General features: G+C 39.3%; 1 protein-coding gene across 2 annotated transcripts; it reads left to right on the top strand.

Moving 5' to 3' along the window:
• Positions 1–278: 278 nt before the first annotated feature.
• On the top strand, positions 279–14,482 carry LOC134577332 (phospholipase A2 inhibitor gamma subunit B-like). Of its 2 annotated transcripts, XM_063436037.1 has the most exons (5): positions 279–373; positions 961–1,080; positions 4,222–4,371; positions 11,778–11,924; positions 14,131–14,482. In XM_063436037.1, the coding sequence occupies exons 1-5, from the start codon at positions 322–324 to the stop codon at positions 14,268–14,270; spliced, it is 609 nt and encodes a 202-aa protein (XP_063292107.1). In that variant the 5' UTR covers positions 279–321; the 3' UTR covers positions 14,271–14,482. The 2 variants fall into 2 exon arrangements, with proteins under 2 accessions (XP_063292107.1, XP_063292108.1); XM_063436038.1 differs by lacking the exon at positions 961–1,080 and having other exon boundaries at positions 283–373.
• The last annotated feature ends 3,608 nt before the right edge of the window (positions 14,483–18,090 follow it).

Here is an 18,090-nt window from a genome sequence, read left to right as displayed (position 1 = left end):
AGAGGGGGGTGGGGGGGGGGGGAAGAAGTAATTATATTTTTAAATATTTACATTTAATATATTGCTCACATCCTGCAAGAAACTGGCAGACATCCAACCAAGCAACATTATATTAAAGCAAACAAAATACAATTAGAGGACGTTTTCTCATAGTTTGCCCTCCCGCTGCAGTGCATGCCAGAATAAATTGGCAGATTCTAAATATTACGTTATAGGGAAGATTTAATGCAGACAATCTCCAGGTGCCCCTCTCTCAGATATAAAACTGGTGACCTAGACTGAGATTCATTTTGTGAAGTTAAAGAGAAACTCTCGGTCATCATGGCAAATCATGTCGTGCTTTTTGGCTTCCTCTTTGCCTTTTTGGCTACAGGTCAGTTAAGCCATTTATTTTATGCCTACATTATTTTACTTAAACCTTATCTCGAACCGCTCTCGTACCTGAGATAAATAATATGCTGTCTATGAAAATTTGAATATATCTTTCTTAATAGACAAGCCAACATTTAGAGAACCAGGCTTCCTGGAGTTGCGCCATTAATTAAGTATATAATTGACATTTAAAAAAAAAAAATATCTACAGACTTTCTTACATTTTTTCATGCCTTTCTTATAGCTATTATATGTGACCTGTTACCTTGTTACACTCGACAAAGGAAGTAAATCCCAGAAGCTTTTCATCCAAAATAATGTTGGTCAATAAAAGTATGAAAACATACTGCTAAGGTCAATAATTGTAATAAGCATCTACTGTCTGTAGACTTTGCAGGCAGACAAAAGCGACGGACATAAATAATACTTACATAAATGTCTGGATGTTTGTTGTTCAGCCTTGTCTTCTAGTGATTATATTATATTATGCTATTTTTTATTTCCCAGTTTACGTATATGGATTTTTAGCTTTGTTTATTTTAATTTCATTGTGTTTTGGTAATAATTTAATTCCGTATCTTTGTTCAGGAAACTCTTTAACATGCATGCAATGTAGTACCGTATCAGAAACTTCGTGCAGTGGTGCACCTCAAGTATGTAACAATAATGAAGCTTCTTGCATTGATAAATTGGAGATTACCAAAGTGGGTGAGTACGATGGTTATTCTGTCTCATGTAGAACTGTGCCGATACATTATGGTATTATGAGTTTAAATTGTAATATAAGATACAAGAAAAAAAATGATTTAAAAAAAATCTAAATCAAATGAAAAGACATTAAACTTTATTTAGAGCTTGCATGTATAGGAGGCTGACTGGACTACAGCGGATACTGGCCAGGACTCCTTTGATTTAAATCTCTTTGCCAACCTACCTATTAGGCTTATTATAAGTACTGTAAATTGGTGCCACTTACAGGAGAGGTTTCTGCCTAATGGGAACAGCCCAGACTAATAAGAGAAGAGGCTGGGAGACTCAGAATCTCTTCCGGGTGTAGACAGAGTATCCCATGAGCCCTGGTTATTATTATTATTAAATAATAACAAAAAAAATATTATGCTGCTCTTCTCTCATATCCCATATTTGCACAGACTACATCACCTTCTTTACACACACACACACACACACACACCATACTATTCACACTGGATTCCCTTTAAACACACACATACATCGCATTCCCTAAACCAGGGGTAGTCAACCCTTTAATACCTGCCACCCACACTTTGTTGCCGAACTTGCCGCCCACTGGTGCCACAGTAACTCGATTTTTTAATGCAAGGGCTAATTTTTTTTTTAGAAAGGAGTTTTAAAAAAAAAAAACCATGTACTTAAATGTATCTATTTTTTTCATTTTTCGTTTTCTTTTTTTCTATGTGTGTGTGAGGTACTGTGTGTGAGGTGCTGTGTGTGTGAATGGTGCTGTGTGTGTGAGGGGTGATGTGTGTTAGGCAGTGGCGTACACACAACCCATGGGGCCCCGGTGCAAAAACTGATCCGTGCCCCCCCCCCCCCCAGCGCTTATTCTGCGCGGGCCGGTGCCGCAAAACATGGCAGCAGGCACCTGGTCGCAGGGGTTGCAGGGCTGTGACCCCTGCGACCACGGTATGTACGCCAGTGCATGCAGATACACATACACTTAAAGGACCACTACAGACAGCCAGATCACATCAGATCAATGAAGTGGTCTGGGTGCCAGGTCCCTCTAGTTTTAACCCTGCAGCTGAAAACATAGCAGTTTCAGATAAACTGATTGACAGCCGCTAGAGGAGCTTCTCAGATTCTCACTGTGAAAATCACAGTGAGAAGACGCTGAACGTCCGTAGGAAAGCATTGAGTATTGCTTTCCTATGGGTGGTTTGAATGCACGTGCTGCTCTTGCCGCGGATGCGCATTCGGAGCTGAGAGGCAGATTGGGGCGGAGAGATCCCCAGCGCCAAGGGAGTCCAGCGCTGGAGAAAGGTAAGTGCTGAAGACTCACACACACACACTCTCACGAACAGACGCATACATACTAACAGACACACACACACACACACTCTCACGAACAGATGCATACACACTAGCTAACAGACACACACATTTACTGACAGGCACACACTCAGTGACAGACACATACACATTCACTTACAAAACACACACTCACTAACAGACACCAAACAGACTCACTAACAGACACACACAGTAACACACTAACACACACTCTAACACACACACTCTAACACACACACACTAACACACACACACACGCTCACTCTAATACTAACACACACATACACACACACACTCACTCTAACACTAACACACACACACACTCTAACGCTAACACACACACTCACTCTAACACTAACACACGCACACACTCTAACACACACACACACACACACACTCTAACACACACACACACACTCTAAAACAAACACACACTAACACACACTCTAACACACACACTAACACACACACACTTTTTAAAAATGTAGTCATTTAGTCCCCCCAGCCTCCCTACCTTTGGGAGTGCTGAGGGGATTCCCTGGGGTCCAATGGTGTCACCCGGAAGGCATTCGGAGCTGAGAGGCAGATCGGGGCGGAGCAAATGGAGAAAACATACGAATACAGAAGAGAATGTCGAAATAAAGTCCATTTTTTTCACAGGTGCATAGGGTATATCTTGTGTGTAGGTGGGTGAAATGTACAAATCCAGCTTCATGTTTCCCCCTCCCTTCTTACCTTTGTCAGGGAGGGGGCATATAATGCTGCAAGCGCTGGTGGTCCAGTGGTGGCACTTTTACTTTAGCCTGCAGCTCCTGTGAGCACAGCACTGTATGGGAGCGTTGTCATGGTAATGCGTGGCAACACTCCAACCAGCCTGTTCGCCTTCCAGGTCCTTCCCTCTCTCTGCTGGAACTAGGTGCCAGCGCAGCTCATCGGCGAGGGAGATCACCGGCCCGAGAGGGCTCACAGCAAGGCTGGCTCTGCATGAGCCGACAGGGAAAATGGAAGGATCTCCCCTGTCGGCCCGCGCATCTCGGCCTGCCCATCTCGGCCCACCGGGCATTTTACGCAGAACCCACCACCACCCACTTGAAATCCCAAATCGCCCACTAGTGGGCGGTAGGGAGCAGATTGACGACCCCTGCCCTAAACAAACAAACACATTACCTCTCCTACAAACACACTCTACATTCCATACACACACACTACAATCCCTACACACACACACTACAGTCACTATACATACACACATCCTCTATACCCATCCATACTATGTCCCTATATTCATAAGCTGATGTTGCTGTAATTAAAACACTTGCTAATTTTGTTTTCAAAATGTCTAGTTGAACTATATGGTTGTGTCTATTATTATGCAATGCCCTATATCCCCCAAAAAATAAGGTAAACTGCTGTGCCCCTTTTGCTTTTCCTTATGTAAATTTTGTTTACACAAAAAAAAAAAAATATATTAATATATATATATATAAAAGAAAATATTTTGTTTTGGCAAAATAAATATCTACCTTGACCTTGAATCAAAGATTATCACCAAGAAGTTTGAATATTTGGCCATTAGGACATCACTTACATCATTAACTTTGGAACCGATCTCTAAAAGTACCTTACTCAGGTTGATGCAAAATCAATTGGTCTGGTAACTCAAGATACCTGTAAAGACATTTTGTATTGATGGTTTGGTTTTAGGTATTATGGAATTTGTATTGGAAGTCCCCACTTCTCTATTTTCTGGTAATTTTCTAATCATTTGATCCCTTGTCTTTTGTGTGTTCTATCTAGGAAATCAAACCCTTACTGGTTTCAGTCGATCTTGTAACGATGACCCCAATATCTGTGACAAAGATTTTCAAATGGTCGGCGGAATTCAAAACACATTCATAACAACAAAATGCTGTAACACGGACAACTGCAACAAGCATGAAATCCAAGGTAATCAATTAAATATATACAGGTAAGGTCAATATGTAAAGCGAGAAGGTAAACATATAGAGAGAAGATTAATATGTAGAGAGAAGGTCACTATATTGAAGAATGTGTAAACACTTGTATCACAAGATTACAGCCCTGAAAGGTCGTTCCTGCATAAAGACGCCATTTTGTGGAGTTACAGAAAAGTGGACAGCAGTGTCCAGTGTATTTGCATGGATAATTCAGGTGCCATCCCATTGTTGGTGTATGTGACTCCATTGACAACCATAGCTTGTTTTAACATAATTAAAAATGTTCTACCCCTTTTCTCCATTGTTCTTATCTATAATTGTGCTTCTGTTTAGCAAATGTTGTGAAATGAAGTTTGAGAAATGTTATGTTTGATGTTTCCATTGAACTTTCTTGAGGTTGAGGAAAATGCATTTATTTTTTGTGGACAATACTCCAAAACATGACATCATCTGCAAAAAAAGATTAGCATTTATTATTATTATTATTATTATTATTATTATTATTATTATTATTATGCCATTTATATAGCGCCATCAAATTCCGCAGCACTTTACAATGAATGGACGAGCAGACATGTAGTTGTAGTTGGAGAGATCAAAAGAGGACAGGTAGATTTGCGTGCCATCTGCATAGAAATGATATTGGAAGCCAAAAGGAGCTAATGAGTTTACCAAGGGAGGCAGTATAGATAGAGAACAGTAGGGGACCAAGGACTGAACCTTGGGGACACCAACAGAGAGGAGTTGGGAAGAAGAAGCCGAGCCAGAGAAAAACACTGAAAGAGCGCTGGGAGAGGTAGGAGGAGCACCAGGAGAGAGCAATATCTTGTAGATCGATATTGCGGAGGATGAGAAGAAGCTGTTGATGATCAACAGTGTCAAAAGCTGCAGACAGGTCAAGGAGAATTAGGATAGAGTAGTGACCACGAGATTTTGCAGCGAGTAGATCATTGGATACTTTGGTCAGTGCCGTTTCCACAGAGTGCTTTTCTGTATGGTACATAGAGAATAGATGGTATATCAGTAAATTGATGGCAAATTTCTTGCATTTTGACATTTGACTAATGACATTAAAAGGGCACTAAGGGCATTATAACAATATATGAAACAGGTATGGATAAGCGCTCAATTTCGGTCACAGGCTAGCAGCAATCCACCAACAAGGGGTTCACTCACCCTTGTGAAATAATGGGAAAAATCTAAATACGGAAGGTGATCAGCGCTTAAAGTAAATATACATACAGTATCGATGCGGTTTTTAGTAAATAAATCTATGGATAAACAGAGAAATACAGTGTTTCCACATTATTCATAACTTTAAAAGTATGCATCACATTTACATTTTCAGAATCAGCATACTCCAAATACGAACATATGTCAAAATCATCCACATTGGTCCATTGGTTCAAAAGATAGATCGAAGTCCTTTGTGACCAAAGAAAGCATGGCTTTTCTGCCCAAAACCAGTTCCACATAGTCTTCTATCCTGGAGATAATTGGGAAGTAATGCAATTATCTCCAAGGACAGAGGCAAAACTCCATTGAACACATGGCAGTAAAATACAGTAAAATACAATAAAATACACAAGGTTACATTTATTACATAAGATACAGACATGCAACATATCCCCAGATAGCTTAGATCTGAGCGCACATTATTACTGAATGGGTCTCAGACCACACACATACAGTTTAATTGCCATGGAGCCAAAGTATTTTATTACACGAATAGGCTCCATGGCATAGCTATCTGGGTTAAATTAGTTCATTCAGTAAATCCGAGAATCTACCGAACGCCAGAGCAGAAATACATGAAAAGACCTTTCTGCATAGGAAAATAAAGTATTTAAATGCCGGTCCATAGTCAAAAGGCAGCAGGCAGGCAACCAGGCTCCTCCAATGCACAGTGGCGAGATTGGTGTCGTCACACTCTGCTACAATGTAAAGTAGTAAGTGTACAGCCTGTATAACAGTGTAAATTTGCTGTCCCCTCAAAATAACTCAACCCACAGCCATTAATGTCTAAACCGTTGGCAGCAAAAGTGAGTACACCCCTAAGTGGAAATGTCCAAATTGGGCCCAACGTGTCAATATTTGTGTGACCACCATTATTTTCCAGCACTGCCTTAAACCTCATGGACATGGAGTTCACCAGAGCTTCACAGGTTGCCACTGGAGTCCTCTTCCACTCCTCCATGACAACATCACGGAGCTTTAGAGACCTTGTGCTCCCCCACCTTCAGTTTGAGGATGCCCCACAGATGCCCAATAGGGTTCAGGTCTGGTGACATGCTTGGCCAGTCCATCACCTTTACCTTCAGCTTCTTTAGAAAGGCAGTGCTCATCTTGGAGGTGTGTTTGGGGTCGTTATCATGTTGCAATACTGCCCTGCTTCAGGATCTCACAGTATGTGTTGGCATTCATGGTTCCCTCAATGAACTGTAGCTTCCAAGTGCCTGGAGCACTCATGCAGGCCCAGACCATGACACTCCCACCACCATGCTTGACTGTAGGCAAGACACACTTGTCTTTGTACTCCTCACCTGGTTGCCGCTACACATACTTGACACCATCTGAATCAAATAAGTTTATCTTGGTCTCATCGGACCACAGGACATGGTTCCAGTAATCCATGTCCTAAGTCTGCTTGTCTTCAGCAAACTGTTTGCGGACTTTCTTGTGCATCATCTTTAGAAGAGGCTTCCTTCTGGGGTGACAGCCATGCAGACCAATTTGATGCAGTGTGCGGCATATGGTCTGAGCACTGACAGGCTGATCCCCCACCCCTTCAACCTCTGCAGCACTCATACATCTCTTTCCCACAGACAACTTCTGGAGATGACGCTGAGCATGTACACTCAATGTCTATGGTGCACCATGTTCTAAATGGAACCTGTCCTGTGAAACAGCTGTATGGTTTTGCCCACCATGCTGCAACTCAGTGTCAGGGTCTTGTCAATCTTCTTATAGCATATGCCATCTTTATGTAGAGCAACAATTCTTTTTTTTTTCAGATCCTCAGAGAGTTTTTTGCCATGTTGAACTTCCAGTGACCAGTATGAGAGAGTATGAGAGCGATAACACCAAATTTAACACACCTGCTCCCCATTCACACCTGTAACACTAATGAGTCACATGACACCACGGAGGTAAAATGGCTAATTGGGCCCAATTTGGACACTTTTGTTGCCAACGGTTTAGACATTAATGGCTGTGTGTTGAGTTATTTTGAGGGGACAGCAAACTTACACTGTTATACAGGCTGTACACTTACTACTTTGCATTGTAGCAGAGTGTCATTTCTTCAGTGTTGTCACATGAAAAGATATAATAAAATATTTACAAAAATGTGAGGTTTGTACTCACTTTTGTGAGATACTGTAAGACAAGAGACACATAATGGTGCAGTACAATTGGTAATTATGAAAGGAGTTCAAAAGGGCAAATTGCACACTCACTTTTTAGAACTGTCTCAGCTCTAAGAAGAAGGCCTGGACGGAATAATGTCCGTCTATTGATTTAAGTGAAGGGTCTTTAGGGCTTGGATTCAGGGTTTTGTAGGCATCATGCAAAAAACACAAGAGAAATACCAATGGTATAGTATGTGCAGGTAAAGTGTATACTAGAGGAAAATATCCTACTTACATTACCCAGAGCAATGTTCTGCTCTGGTGTGAAAAGCGTGAGGTGGAGCAATCCCCACCTAAGGATATACGAAGGAACCAGAAAGATTGTGAGGCAGATATGTAGGTAGCCAAACATAATAGCCTAGATATAGCACACAAACAGTTATTGTGAGTAAATGTGTAAATATCAAATGTATGTTTTTTTTATTATTCTCAGATAATTCAGACTTGATCAGGAGTCCAACATGGCTGCCAGACCACATAACATATAGGCTCTATTTAGGTGATGACAAATAGAGATTTCTCATATCACTATTTTTAAAGCGCTTTTTTGACAAACAGTTTTGATTTTGCAGTTATTTGAATAATACAGTTTAATATTTGGGAAATTATAAAAATAACTGCCAAACCACATGCGGCCAATTGTAAGAGCAGGGAGCTAAAATTCAAAATTGCTGCAAACATTTGTACCCGTATGTAACAGATGCCCTGTTCCTGGATATTATTTTTAGTTTTGCCTGGTTCGATATACGAACCCAAGCGAACAGTTTTTTGCCCCAGCTGGTTTCATATATTGAATATTGTACCGAACCATTCTATTGACCTTACTCTAACCGCAACTCTGAATGTTCTAAGTGGTTCACTAGGTGGCCGTCGATTTGTATGCATGAACACATGGCGGTGGCCATCTTGTTTTGTCAAACGCGTCCAGCGGTGTTTGGTCGTTGAGTGTATGGAACTATTTTTGGACACTCAACGGCCCGAACACCATTGAGACTTCCAGGATCACTTAGTTTAGTTCCAAATCATCCAAAGGAGGCGGCATTCTGTGAAACCCAACTTAGAGCAACAGGTTTTTGGATATGTTGCTCACCCAGATCAGAGCTATCAGAAGGTTCATGTGTGTTTTGGGGGTATTTTCAGAATTATCTATGGAGATAATTGAGTTGATACAGTAATTGACTGTGTGGGAGTGCCTTATATTGTAACTCTGTCGTTATTGGTTTGTAAGTTTGTGTCACAGTTCTGAACAAGGTCCATGTGGGTGTACCCCTTACATGGTGACTTGCATAAAAGGCCAGTGTGGTTACCAGTTCACTTAACCCTCGTCTCGTGAATGTAGAGAACAGCTATACTGCTATAACCACTAGCTCTTATAAGAGCTCTACATCTACAACTGTATTTCAAGAATGAGTGGGACACTGACTGACTGATCCACCTAACTATCATATACAGCAAGGACATCGGAATTCTGTTCAGACTAGATTAGTGCAGGCGGAATAATAGCAAAAAGAGGGAAAATGATCAGGACAGAAGGAGCTGAAGTTCCACATGGCCAAATAGAAGATGTAGAGAACAGCTACAAGTATCAGTGGGTACCACAAATGCATGGCAACCATGAGGAAGAGACAAGAAGGAAAGCAACATACAAGTACCTCCAAATAGACAGACAGGTCCTGAAGTCCCAGCTCAATGGCAAGAACACCCACATCCAAGCCATCAACACATATGCCCTACCGGTCATAAAGTACCCAGCTGGAATAATAACCTGACCAAGAGAAGAACTTGTCACCATGGATGTCAAGACCAGAAAACTACTCACTACAAATTATTATTATTATCGCCATTTATATAGCGCCAATAGATTCCGTAGCACTTTACAATATTATGAGAGGGGGATTTAACTATAAATAGGACAATTACAAAAAACTTACGGGAACAATGAGGATTCCACCTGAATTCCAGCACCCAGGGACTTTACACCTGCCAGAAAGAGGGAGGTCTGGGCCTGATGAGTGTCAAGGATGAAACTCAGAGCATCCACAAGTACATCATGACGATGTCTCCAAAAGATGAACTGCTAAGGGAATGCCTGAGACTTTAACAGATAGAGGAAACAGAAAAAAAAAAAGGAGGATCCTTGGCAAGACAACCCTCTCCATGGGCTGTACCACCAGCAGATAGTGGATGTGGCTCATAGGACAAAATCCTACCAGTATTTGGAAAAGGCAGCTCTGAGGCACTAATCCTAGCAGCACAGGAACAGGGACTCAGCACCAGATCAATAGAAGCAGGAGTCTACCACACCAGGTAAGACCCAAAGTTCAGACTGTTCAAAGAAGCCTCTGAGACAATCCAGCACCTAGTAGCCGGATGCAAGATGTTAGCAGGAACAGCATACGCATAGAGACACAACCAAGTTGCTGGGATTGTGTACCGAAACATCTGCACAGAATATGGATTGGACCTGCCTAAGTCCAGATGGGAGATACAACAAAGGGTAATCGAGAATGACATGGCTAAGATCCAGACAGACAAGCAAGTGCTGCCAACCAACCCGACATATAGGTGGTACACAAGGAGCAGAAGACTGCAGTCGTGGTGGATATGGCAATACCCAGTGACTAACATTAGGAAGAATGAACATGAGAAGGTGGAGAAATACCAAGGACTGAAAGAAGAACTAGAAAGGCTGTGGAAAGTGAAGGCAGTAGTAGTCCCAGTTGTGATAGGTACACTCGTGGCTGTGACACCCCAAATTGGAGGAGTGGCTTCAACAGATTCCAGGTGCGACATCTGAGATTGCTGTCCAGAAGAGTGCAGTTCTAGGAACAGCTAAGATACTGCTCAGAACCCTTAAACTCCCAGGCCTCTGGTAGAGGACCCAAGAATGAGGAATAAACATACTACCCAGGAGGGGTGGGAAAAAAATAAAATAAATATATATATCTCAAGTTGTAACATAAATGCAAAATTACACAATTCTAGAGCACACTGAGAGATCTTAATTTTTAAATAGATTTGCTGTGATTACGTATTGTAGAACACCGAGCTGTGGACATTTGTGACAAATGCATGTTTTAAGAAACTGTGCCAAAGAAAAAGATATTTAAAGATTTGTTTCCCCAAAATTTTTTCTCAAAATTTCAATGTGGCCACTCAAACATGTGAAAAATCATTATTTCTTTACTTAAATAGCATCCTGAGTACAATATATCTTTACACAGCAAGTTGCATATGTATAGCATATAATGCAAAAACTATCTATAGCAGACGTGGTTTTGAAATTATTTTAATACTGTGAAAAAATGGTCTCAAAAAACACAATGGCCACCAGACCATGAGACCTAGGTGGGTAAGCACAAAAACATGGACACAGCAAATGTGACAATATTGCAGATATCACATGTATAACAAAATTGTTGCATGGTTCAGTAATAAAATAAATCCGAATGTACATAATTCTAGGTCACCTTGAAGATAACTGGCTCACAGCAGACATCTTGATTTTAATAATGAACAATTTTGGTAGAGAACCTAGTTATGGACTTGTGTGTCAAATTTCACATGGTTCTGACAAACTGTTTCAGAGAAGATGATGTTTGATTATGATTTAACTATTGAACCATGTGACCGAGTAATCTCTCTTAAACAGTGTGGATCTAGCTCACGACGATATTTGCGCGTTTGCAGAATAAATGGTTCTGGAGAAAGTTATTTTTTTAAAAATTAGAAAAATTAAGAGCAATTTAGATCTTTACCACTTTGCCAAGTTTTGCAAGTTTTTGACTTTGACTGAGTTTTTAGTGATTTTTTTTAAAAAGTGTCGTAGAAATAATAATAATAATAAAAATAATCGTAACAAAAACAGTTTTCCAACAGTTTTGTAGTTTGGCCATCTTATATATATATAGTTGTGTTACAATATATTCTGAATATTAAATCACTGATATTTGAAATAATTTTGTAATTCTTTTTTTTTTTTCAGTTTCCGAGCATAATAACACAGTTAACGGAGGTCTCTGTGAAGTGTGTTATGGTTTGGATTCCTACGAGTGCAATATTAATGGTTACATACAGTGCAGAGGAGATCTAACAGAGTGCGTTGATATTGCAGTAACTTTGGAGAAAATAGGTAACAATTTGTAATATTGATTAGGATGAAATGCTTTGCGGAAAGCTATTATTTTGTTGATTTTTTTTTTTTTTTAAATGATTTAATATTTTGATAAATGTTTACATATAATTTAATATCTTGTTTGTCATATTGTATTGATATATTTTATATATGTATAATTTTCTTGATATTTTAATATTTTGAAAACATAACATAAACGGGGAGGCAGTTATTAGTCTGTCTTCCAATGTAGAGGAGTTCCTAGGACCCCAGCTCAGTATGTATTAATTTTTTTTTATTGTTTGACTATCGTTTAATTTTTCCACCATGGATTTTTTTTTTTTATCTTACAAATGTTTTTTGCAGTTGTAGTTGCTGTTTCTCATTCTGTGCAGGATCAGACTGAAAGGTTTGATTGCAATAGAAGGTTGCTGTTTCAACTATTGCTTATAAAGGCTGGACCAAATTGAAATCCACTTTGAGCTTACCTGTAGTGCTAAATGATGCAATGTGGAGACCTTAGATCATTCATTATATGTACGCATATACAACAAGTAAGAAAATCACTTCAAGTTAAAACTGAAACAAAAATAGTGGCAGAAATTATTTCACATGAGAGGTTTATAATAGTGCGACAGAATGATCAAACTATAGATTTTTATGAATTTTATTTCTCACCAGTGATTAATAAATTATTTAAAGGAACACTATAGGGACAAGAATACAAACGCTATTTAGCTGTGCATGAGGACATTCAGCAGGAATCAAATCCCCATAGGAAAGCATTGAAACAATGCTTTCCTATAGGGAATCCTGATGGCAGGGCGGCACTTGGCAGAGCCTGACCCAGAGCTGAGGGATATTGGCACTGGGACTTTAACCCCTTCAGTGCCACATGGAGTGGGCACTGTAGGAATCCATAGTGCCAAGAAAACAGCCTTATTATCCAGGCACTATAGTATCCCTTTAAAAAAGGTAAAAACCTTACCTTTAGTCCTCTCTATGCGGATATGCTGATTGAACAGTGTGGCGTTTGGCTCTGCCCCGGATCAGCTTCTTGGCTGACATCAGAATACGATCTCTTTCAATGGAAAAACGTTGGATTGGCTCGGATTGTCAATTCTGATGATCTCAGCTAAGAAGGTTGGCGGAGCCAAACACTGCACCTGCCAATCAGTAGGGGGCAGAGTCAAACACTGCACCTGCCAATCAGCATCTCCTCATAGAGAGGCATTGGATCAATGTATCTCTATAGGGAAAGTTCAGCACCTCCATGCAGAGCCTGGAGACGCTGAACGTCAGAGCTGTACAAACAGGAAGCACCTCTAGTGGCTGTCTGAGTGACTGCCACTGGAGGTGTCCCTAGGCAACAATGTAAACATTGGAAAGGTAGGAAAAAAGTTAGAGCAACTACATACTGTCATTGTTATTTAATAGTCTGACAGTATTATTTCATAGCAAACAGACAAAAGTGGAAACCACCCAGAATACGTATAATTGATAAAATAAAAAGGGACAACCTGATGTAGGTCAAATGTCCTTAGTTTGAATCTGTGTGAAAATTAAAATGACTTTCATAGCGTAAAAAAGTATATATAAATGGTGATATAAGTGAGATTAGAAATGCACTCACAAACAAACGAAAATTCAGGCCTTTCACCCTCTCAGGGGTTATGTGATGAGTTTAGATATCCTCCAACACGATAAACATGTAGAACATTAGTCTCGTAGAAATCACATCAAAGAAAAATCTGATGTTTTCAGAATCTGCACTGACTAATGAGCTGCATGCATAAATTTTCCATTGTGCAGAAAAGTGATGAATTTTTTATTATCACAAAAATCCTTACAAGCCTCAGACAGAAACACGAGTCACCAAACCCCCCCAACGTTTTGGCACCAACTGGCTGCCTTTATCAAGGGTATTTTATCAATTATACGTATTCTGGGTGGTTTCCACTTTTGTCTGTTTGCTATATATTTCCATAGGTGGTTGTGAAGTTCACCTGGAGCTATCCACAGTATACGTGTATTTCTCTAGTGTATATACTTTGTTTTTTTGTTTCAGTATTATTTCATAGTCTGATAAAATAAACATTTGAAATGCATGCCTTAAAATAGGAAAAATACAGAGAAGACCCAAAAAAATTAAACTATTAGGCTGCTTATATTGTTGGGGACGCTGGATTTCAGTTTCAGTTTCATTTTTTTTTTTTTTTTTCAGATTCATCTACATTTAAATTTTCACTAAAGGGATGTGCCACACCTCATGCATGTACACTTGGACCCAAAATGATAGCTGCAGCTAAAATAGTGGAAGAAAAGCGGTTGTCATGCTCCCCTGCTAAAAGGATTGTTCAGTGATGACACAAAAATAATCTAGAAAAAATATGTATCATGCAGTGAAAAATGCAACATTGTGATTATAGCACAATACGGATTAATCTATAATCAAAGTGTAGGGTTTAAACATAGATAAATTGTCAAAACTTATTTTGAAAACATTATTACTAATCTTCACAAATTTACACTTCTTTCCCTGTAAGGAATTTAAGAATAATGGGCTTTTGAAGAAACTTTTAAAAAAGAAATAGCAAAATAATAAAATCAGTATATTTTTTTGATTGGAGGTGGAAATCATAATCTCAGGTATAAGTTATCACTTAATAATTACCACTTGCTTGAGTTCACCAATTATTAAAGGAACACCCCAAGCACAATAGCCACTATATTGCATTGAAGTGGTTATGGTGCCAGGTGTGACCTGGCACCCTTCTAGAGTATGTTGTCAAATCATATGCTATCGATTTGACAATTTACCTGGGTTCCGCTGGGCCCCAGTCACCATCTCCATGAGATCCGGTAGCTCTCTGCACAGATCTAGTGTAAGGTTTAGAACAATCGGCTGATACTCTCAGCCAATGAGATGGCCTAACACAATCTAATGGAAGCTCAATTCCAGCTCTCAATGAAGGAAGGGACTTTGTGGACCCAATGTAAAATACAGATCATTAGCAAAAGGTTTGACTTCTTACATTGGGGGGGTGGTCACCATAACTACTGCAGCTGACTGAGAATCTCTATGTCTCTCATAATTTGTTGTAGACAAAAGGTAGCAAGGTTAATTTCATCCTTGATCTCAACTCCAGCCACTAGCTAACTATATTCAACTATCTCTGCACAATAATGAGTTCGGTGCGCGCCATCTCATCCTTTCGTGTGGGATGATAGATATTAATATACTGGAAAAAGAAAATGGATGAAATGGAAATTTCTGTTTTGAAAAAAATTTCACGTGTACACACTAACAGAGTTATAACCTAATGTAATAAGTGTTAGACAATCCAAGTGGATTTTATATTTTAGTTCAACATAATTAAATTGGAAGCAGATGATGACATGAAGACATTTTCTCATTCAGGTATTTTGGTTAAAAATTATAAATTAACATTTAACTCCATTTAAATTGTCAACATTCACACTTTAATAACTACTTTTTTGTCCTCCTCAGCACATACAAATTTGGGTAGCTGGTGTGGAGTGTAGAACATTTCAGCAATGTTAAATGATGGAAGAAAAACCATTATAGTTGTTGGATATTTTATAAATAAGGATCTAACCCACAGCTTAAAGGAACACTGCAGACACTTTAACAACATCTTATTGAAGTTGTTATAGTGTCTACAGTGCTGTCCTATCCCGATTTTTTTTTAATAAACTCATTAGAGGTGGAAGCATGGCTTCAAACCACACCTCCAAGACCTCCGGATATGAGAGCTCTGAAATTTACTTTCCGGCTCTCATACTGTAACATACAGTGATGTCACGTGCGCGCAGTTAACACTCTAACATTAACCCTTAAAGCAGCACTGTCATGCCGAACTTACCATTCTCCTATTGATTCCACTTCTCTCAGGATCAGTTCTTCTTTTCTTCCTATCTAATCTAGTTTTCATTAAAACAGAAGACAAAGTAGGGACTATTTTGTCTTATGTATTTTTCCTATGCTTGCCCAGCTTTGACCCAGGGGAGAAGCTAAGTCCACTCCATTTCCTGTGGTCAAAGCAATTTTCCCACAATTCTCACCTCTCCTCCTGCTGCTTCATTCGCCATTCGAACACCGGCGAAACTACCGAATTTCGTCCTAACAAGACGTTAAGATGCAATTCGGTGCTTTTTTATTCGGTTCGAAATGTAATTTGAATGAATGAAATTCTGAATCTATCTGTGCTGCGAGTAGATAGCTACCTAATTCCCATAGCAGGAAGAGAGGTGAGAATTGTGGGAAAATTGCTTTGACCACAGGAAGTGGAGCAGACTTAACTCCTCCCCTGGGTCAAAATGTATGAAAAATACATAAGACAAAATAGTCCTTACTTTGTCTTCTGTTTCAAAGAAAACTACATTAGATAGGAAGAAAAGAAGAATAGATCATGCGAGAAGGAGAGAAGATTAATCAATAGGATAAAGGTAAGTTCAGCATGACAGTGCCGATTTAATAGTGTTCTTAATAATATGATCAACAGCAATTCAACTCTGTGAACTTTACAGCAACTTAGAGAATAAGCTTGAGTTTATTGTTTGCTTCTCCCCTAATTGCTAAACAATGTGAGTGTATACGTTGCATACAATAATATTAATGAGACTGCAAAATAAAATAAAATGATTATTATACAATGTCTTAAAGATTATTAAATAATGTGAAACCCTTCTATTGACTTTCCAAAACATTTAATAGAGAGTTTATTAATTAAGAATACAGTGTGTTCACAAACTCATCAAATAATGCATAAAATCAGTAATAAAACCCAGTCAAAATAGTTATGGATACATATAAGTGGTGATTTCAAGCAGCAGAAACATAAGTGGGAAATGGCAATGCATATAGAGTAGCAGCACATAAGTCATGTATATTATCACATAGTAGGTTTTAGGTTTACCTACTGTCACATCCTGTTCCAAGCTGCGGATCATTCTGGCAATGGCTTCTGGTATCTTAGGAGCCAGTTCCGTCCCAGGATAAGGTAAATACAGCCACAACCACTTATCCCAATCACACACCTTTCCTAACGTCCTATCCCATTAAAAGCATATTACCACGTATTTAATAAAACAGATAGACCCCCTACTTCATCCAGGTTACCGATCGATGGTTCGATATTCTGAGCCCTCTCTGATTTACTGTACACGACTATTCGATATTCCCACAAATTTTATATAGCATTTTATGTTTGTTTGAGACCACCTTAAAAATATTGGATATCGCTAAATATCATGATCACTATATACTTTCTCTACAAACCTCTAAAACGAACCAAACTACTCATCCATCCGCTATACCACTTTATCCCACCTAGAACTAGTGCCCAGTTAAAATACTTGACTCTTACTTATCCACACTCAGTCATGCCACACACATTTCACCACTACTCTCACTGAATCCCTCTGACTACGGCTAAATTCATCTTCTACATCAGAACACTACTCCTAAGATTGGCTTGTATCCATGTCTCGGGTCTTTCATTTAGAATAGGGGCAGCTTCGGTCTCCTTCAACACTGACACTCCAGTGCATATTATTAAAAGATTGGGCAGATGGAAATCCTCAGTCTACAACCGATATATTCCTCATCCCGAGAAAGAAATGAGGAAAGCTTTTAAAAGTTTGGCTTTGTAAATTTGATGCAATAAGTGTGTTTTTCTTTAATACCTTTTCACCCTCTTTGCATGAACCCGATTTACATATATTACTAATATGTTTCTGAACATATATATAATATTATTCACTCACTCACCCACTCTCTGGGCCAGCCTAAGACATCATGCTGCCTAGGTCCAACGATAAATGACTATGGGGGAGAATGTATAATAAACACAGGTTACTGGCTATGGGGGGATAATGTATAATAAACACAGGTTACTGGCTATGGGAGGGATAATGTATAATAAACACAGGTTACTGGCTATGGGAGGATAATGTATAATAAACACAGGCTACTGGCTATGGGGGCATAATGTATAATAAACACAGGTTACTGGCTATGGGAGGGATAATGTATAATAAACACAGGTTACTGGCTATGGGAGGGATAATGTATAATAAACACAGGTTACTGGCTATGGGAGGGATAATGTATAATAAACACAGGTTACTGGCTATGGGAGGGATAATGTATAATAAACAC

Source organism: Pelobates fuscus, chromosome 11, assembly GCF_036172605.1.
Source record: "Pelobates fuscus isolate aPelFus1 chromosome 11, aPelFus1.pri, whole genome shotgun sequence".
NCBI lineage: Eukaryota > Metazoa > Chordata > Amphibia > Anura > Pelobatidae > Pelobates > Pelobates fuscus.
This window is presented reverse-complemented; position numbering and strand designations above follow the sequence as displayed.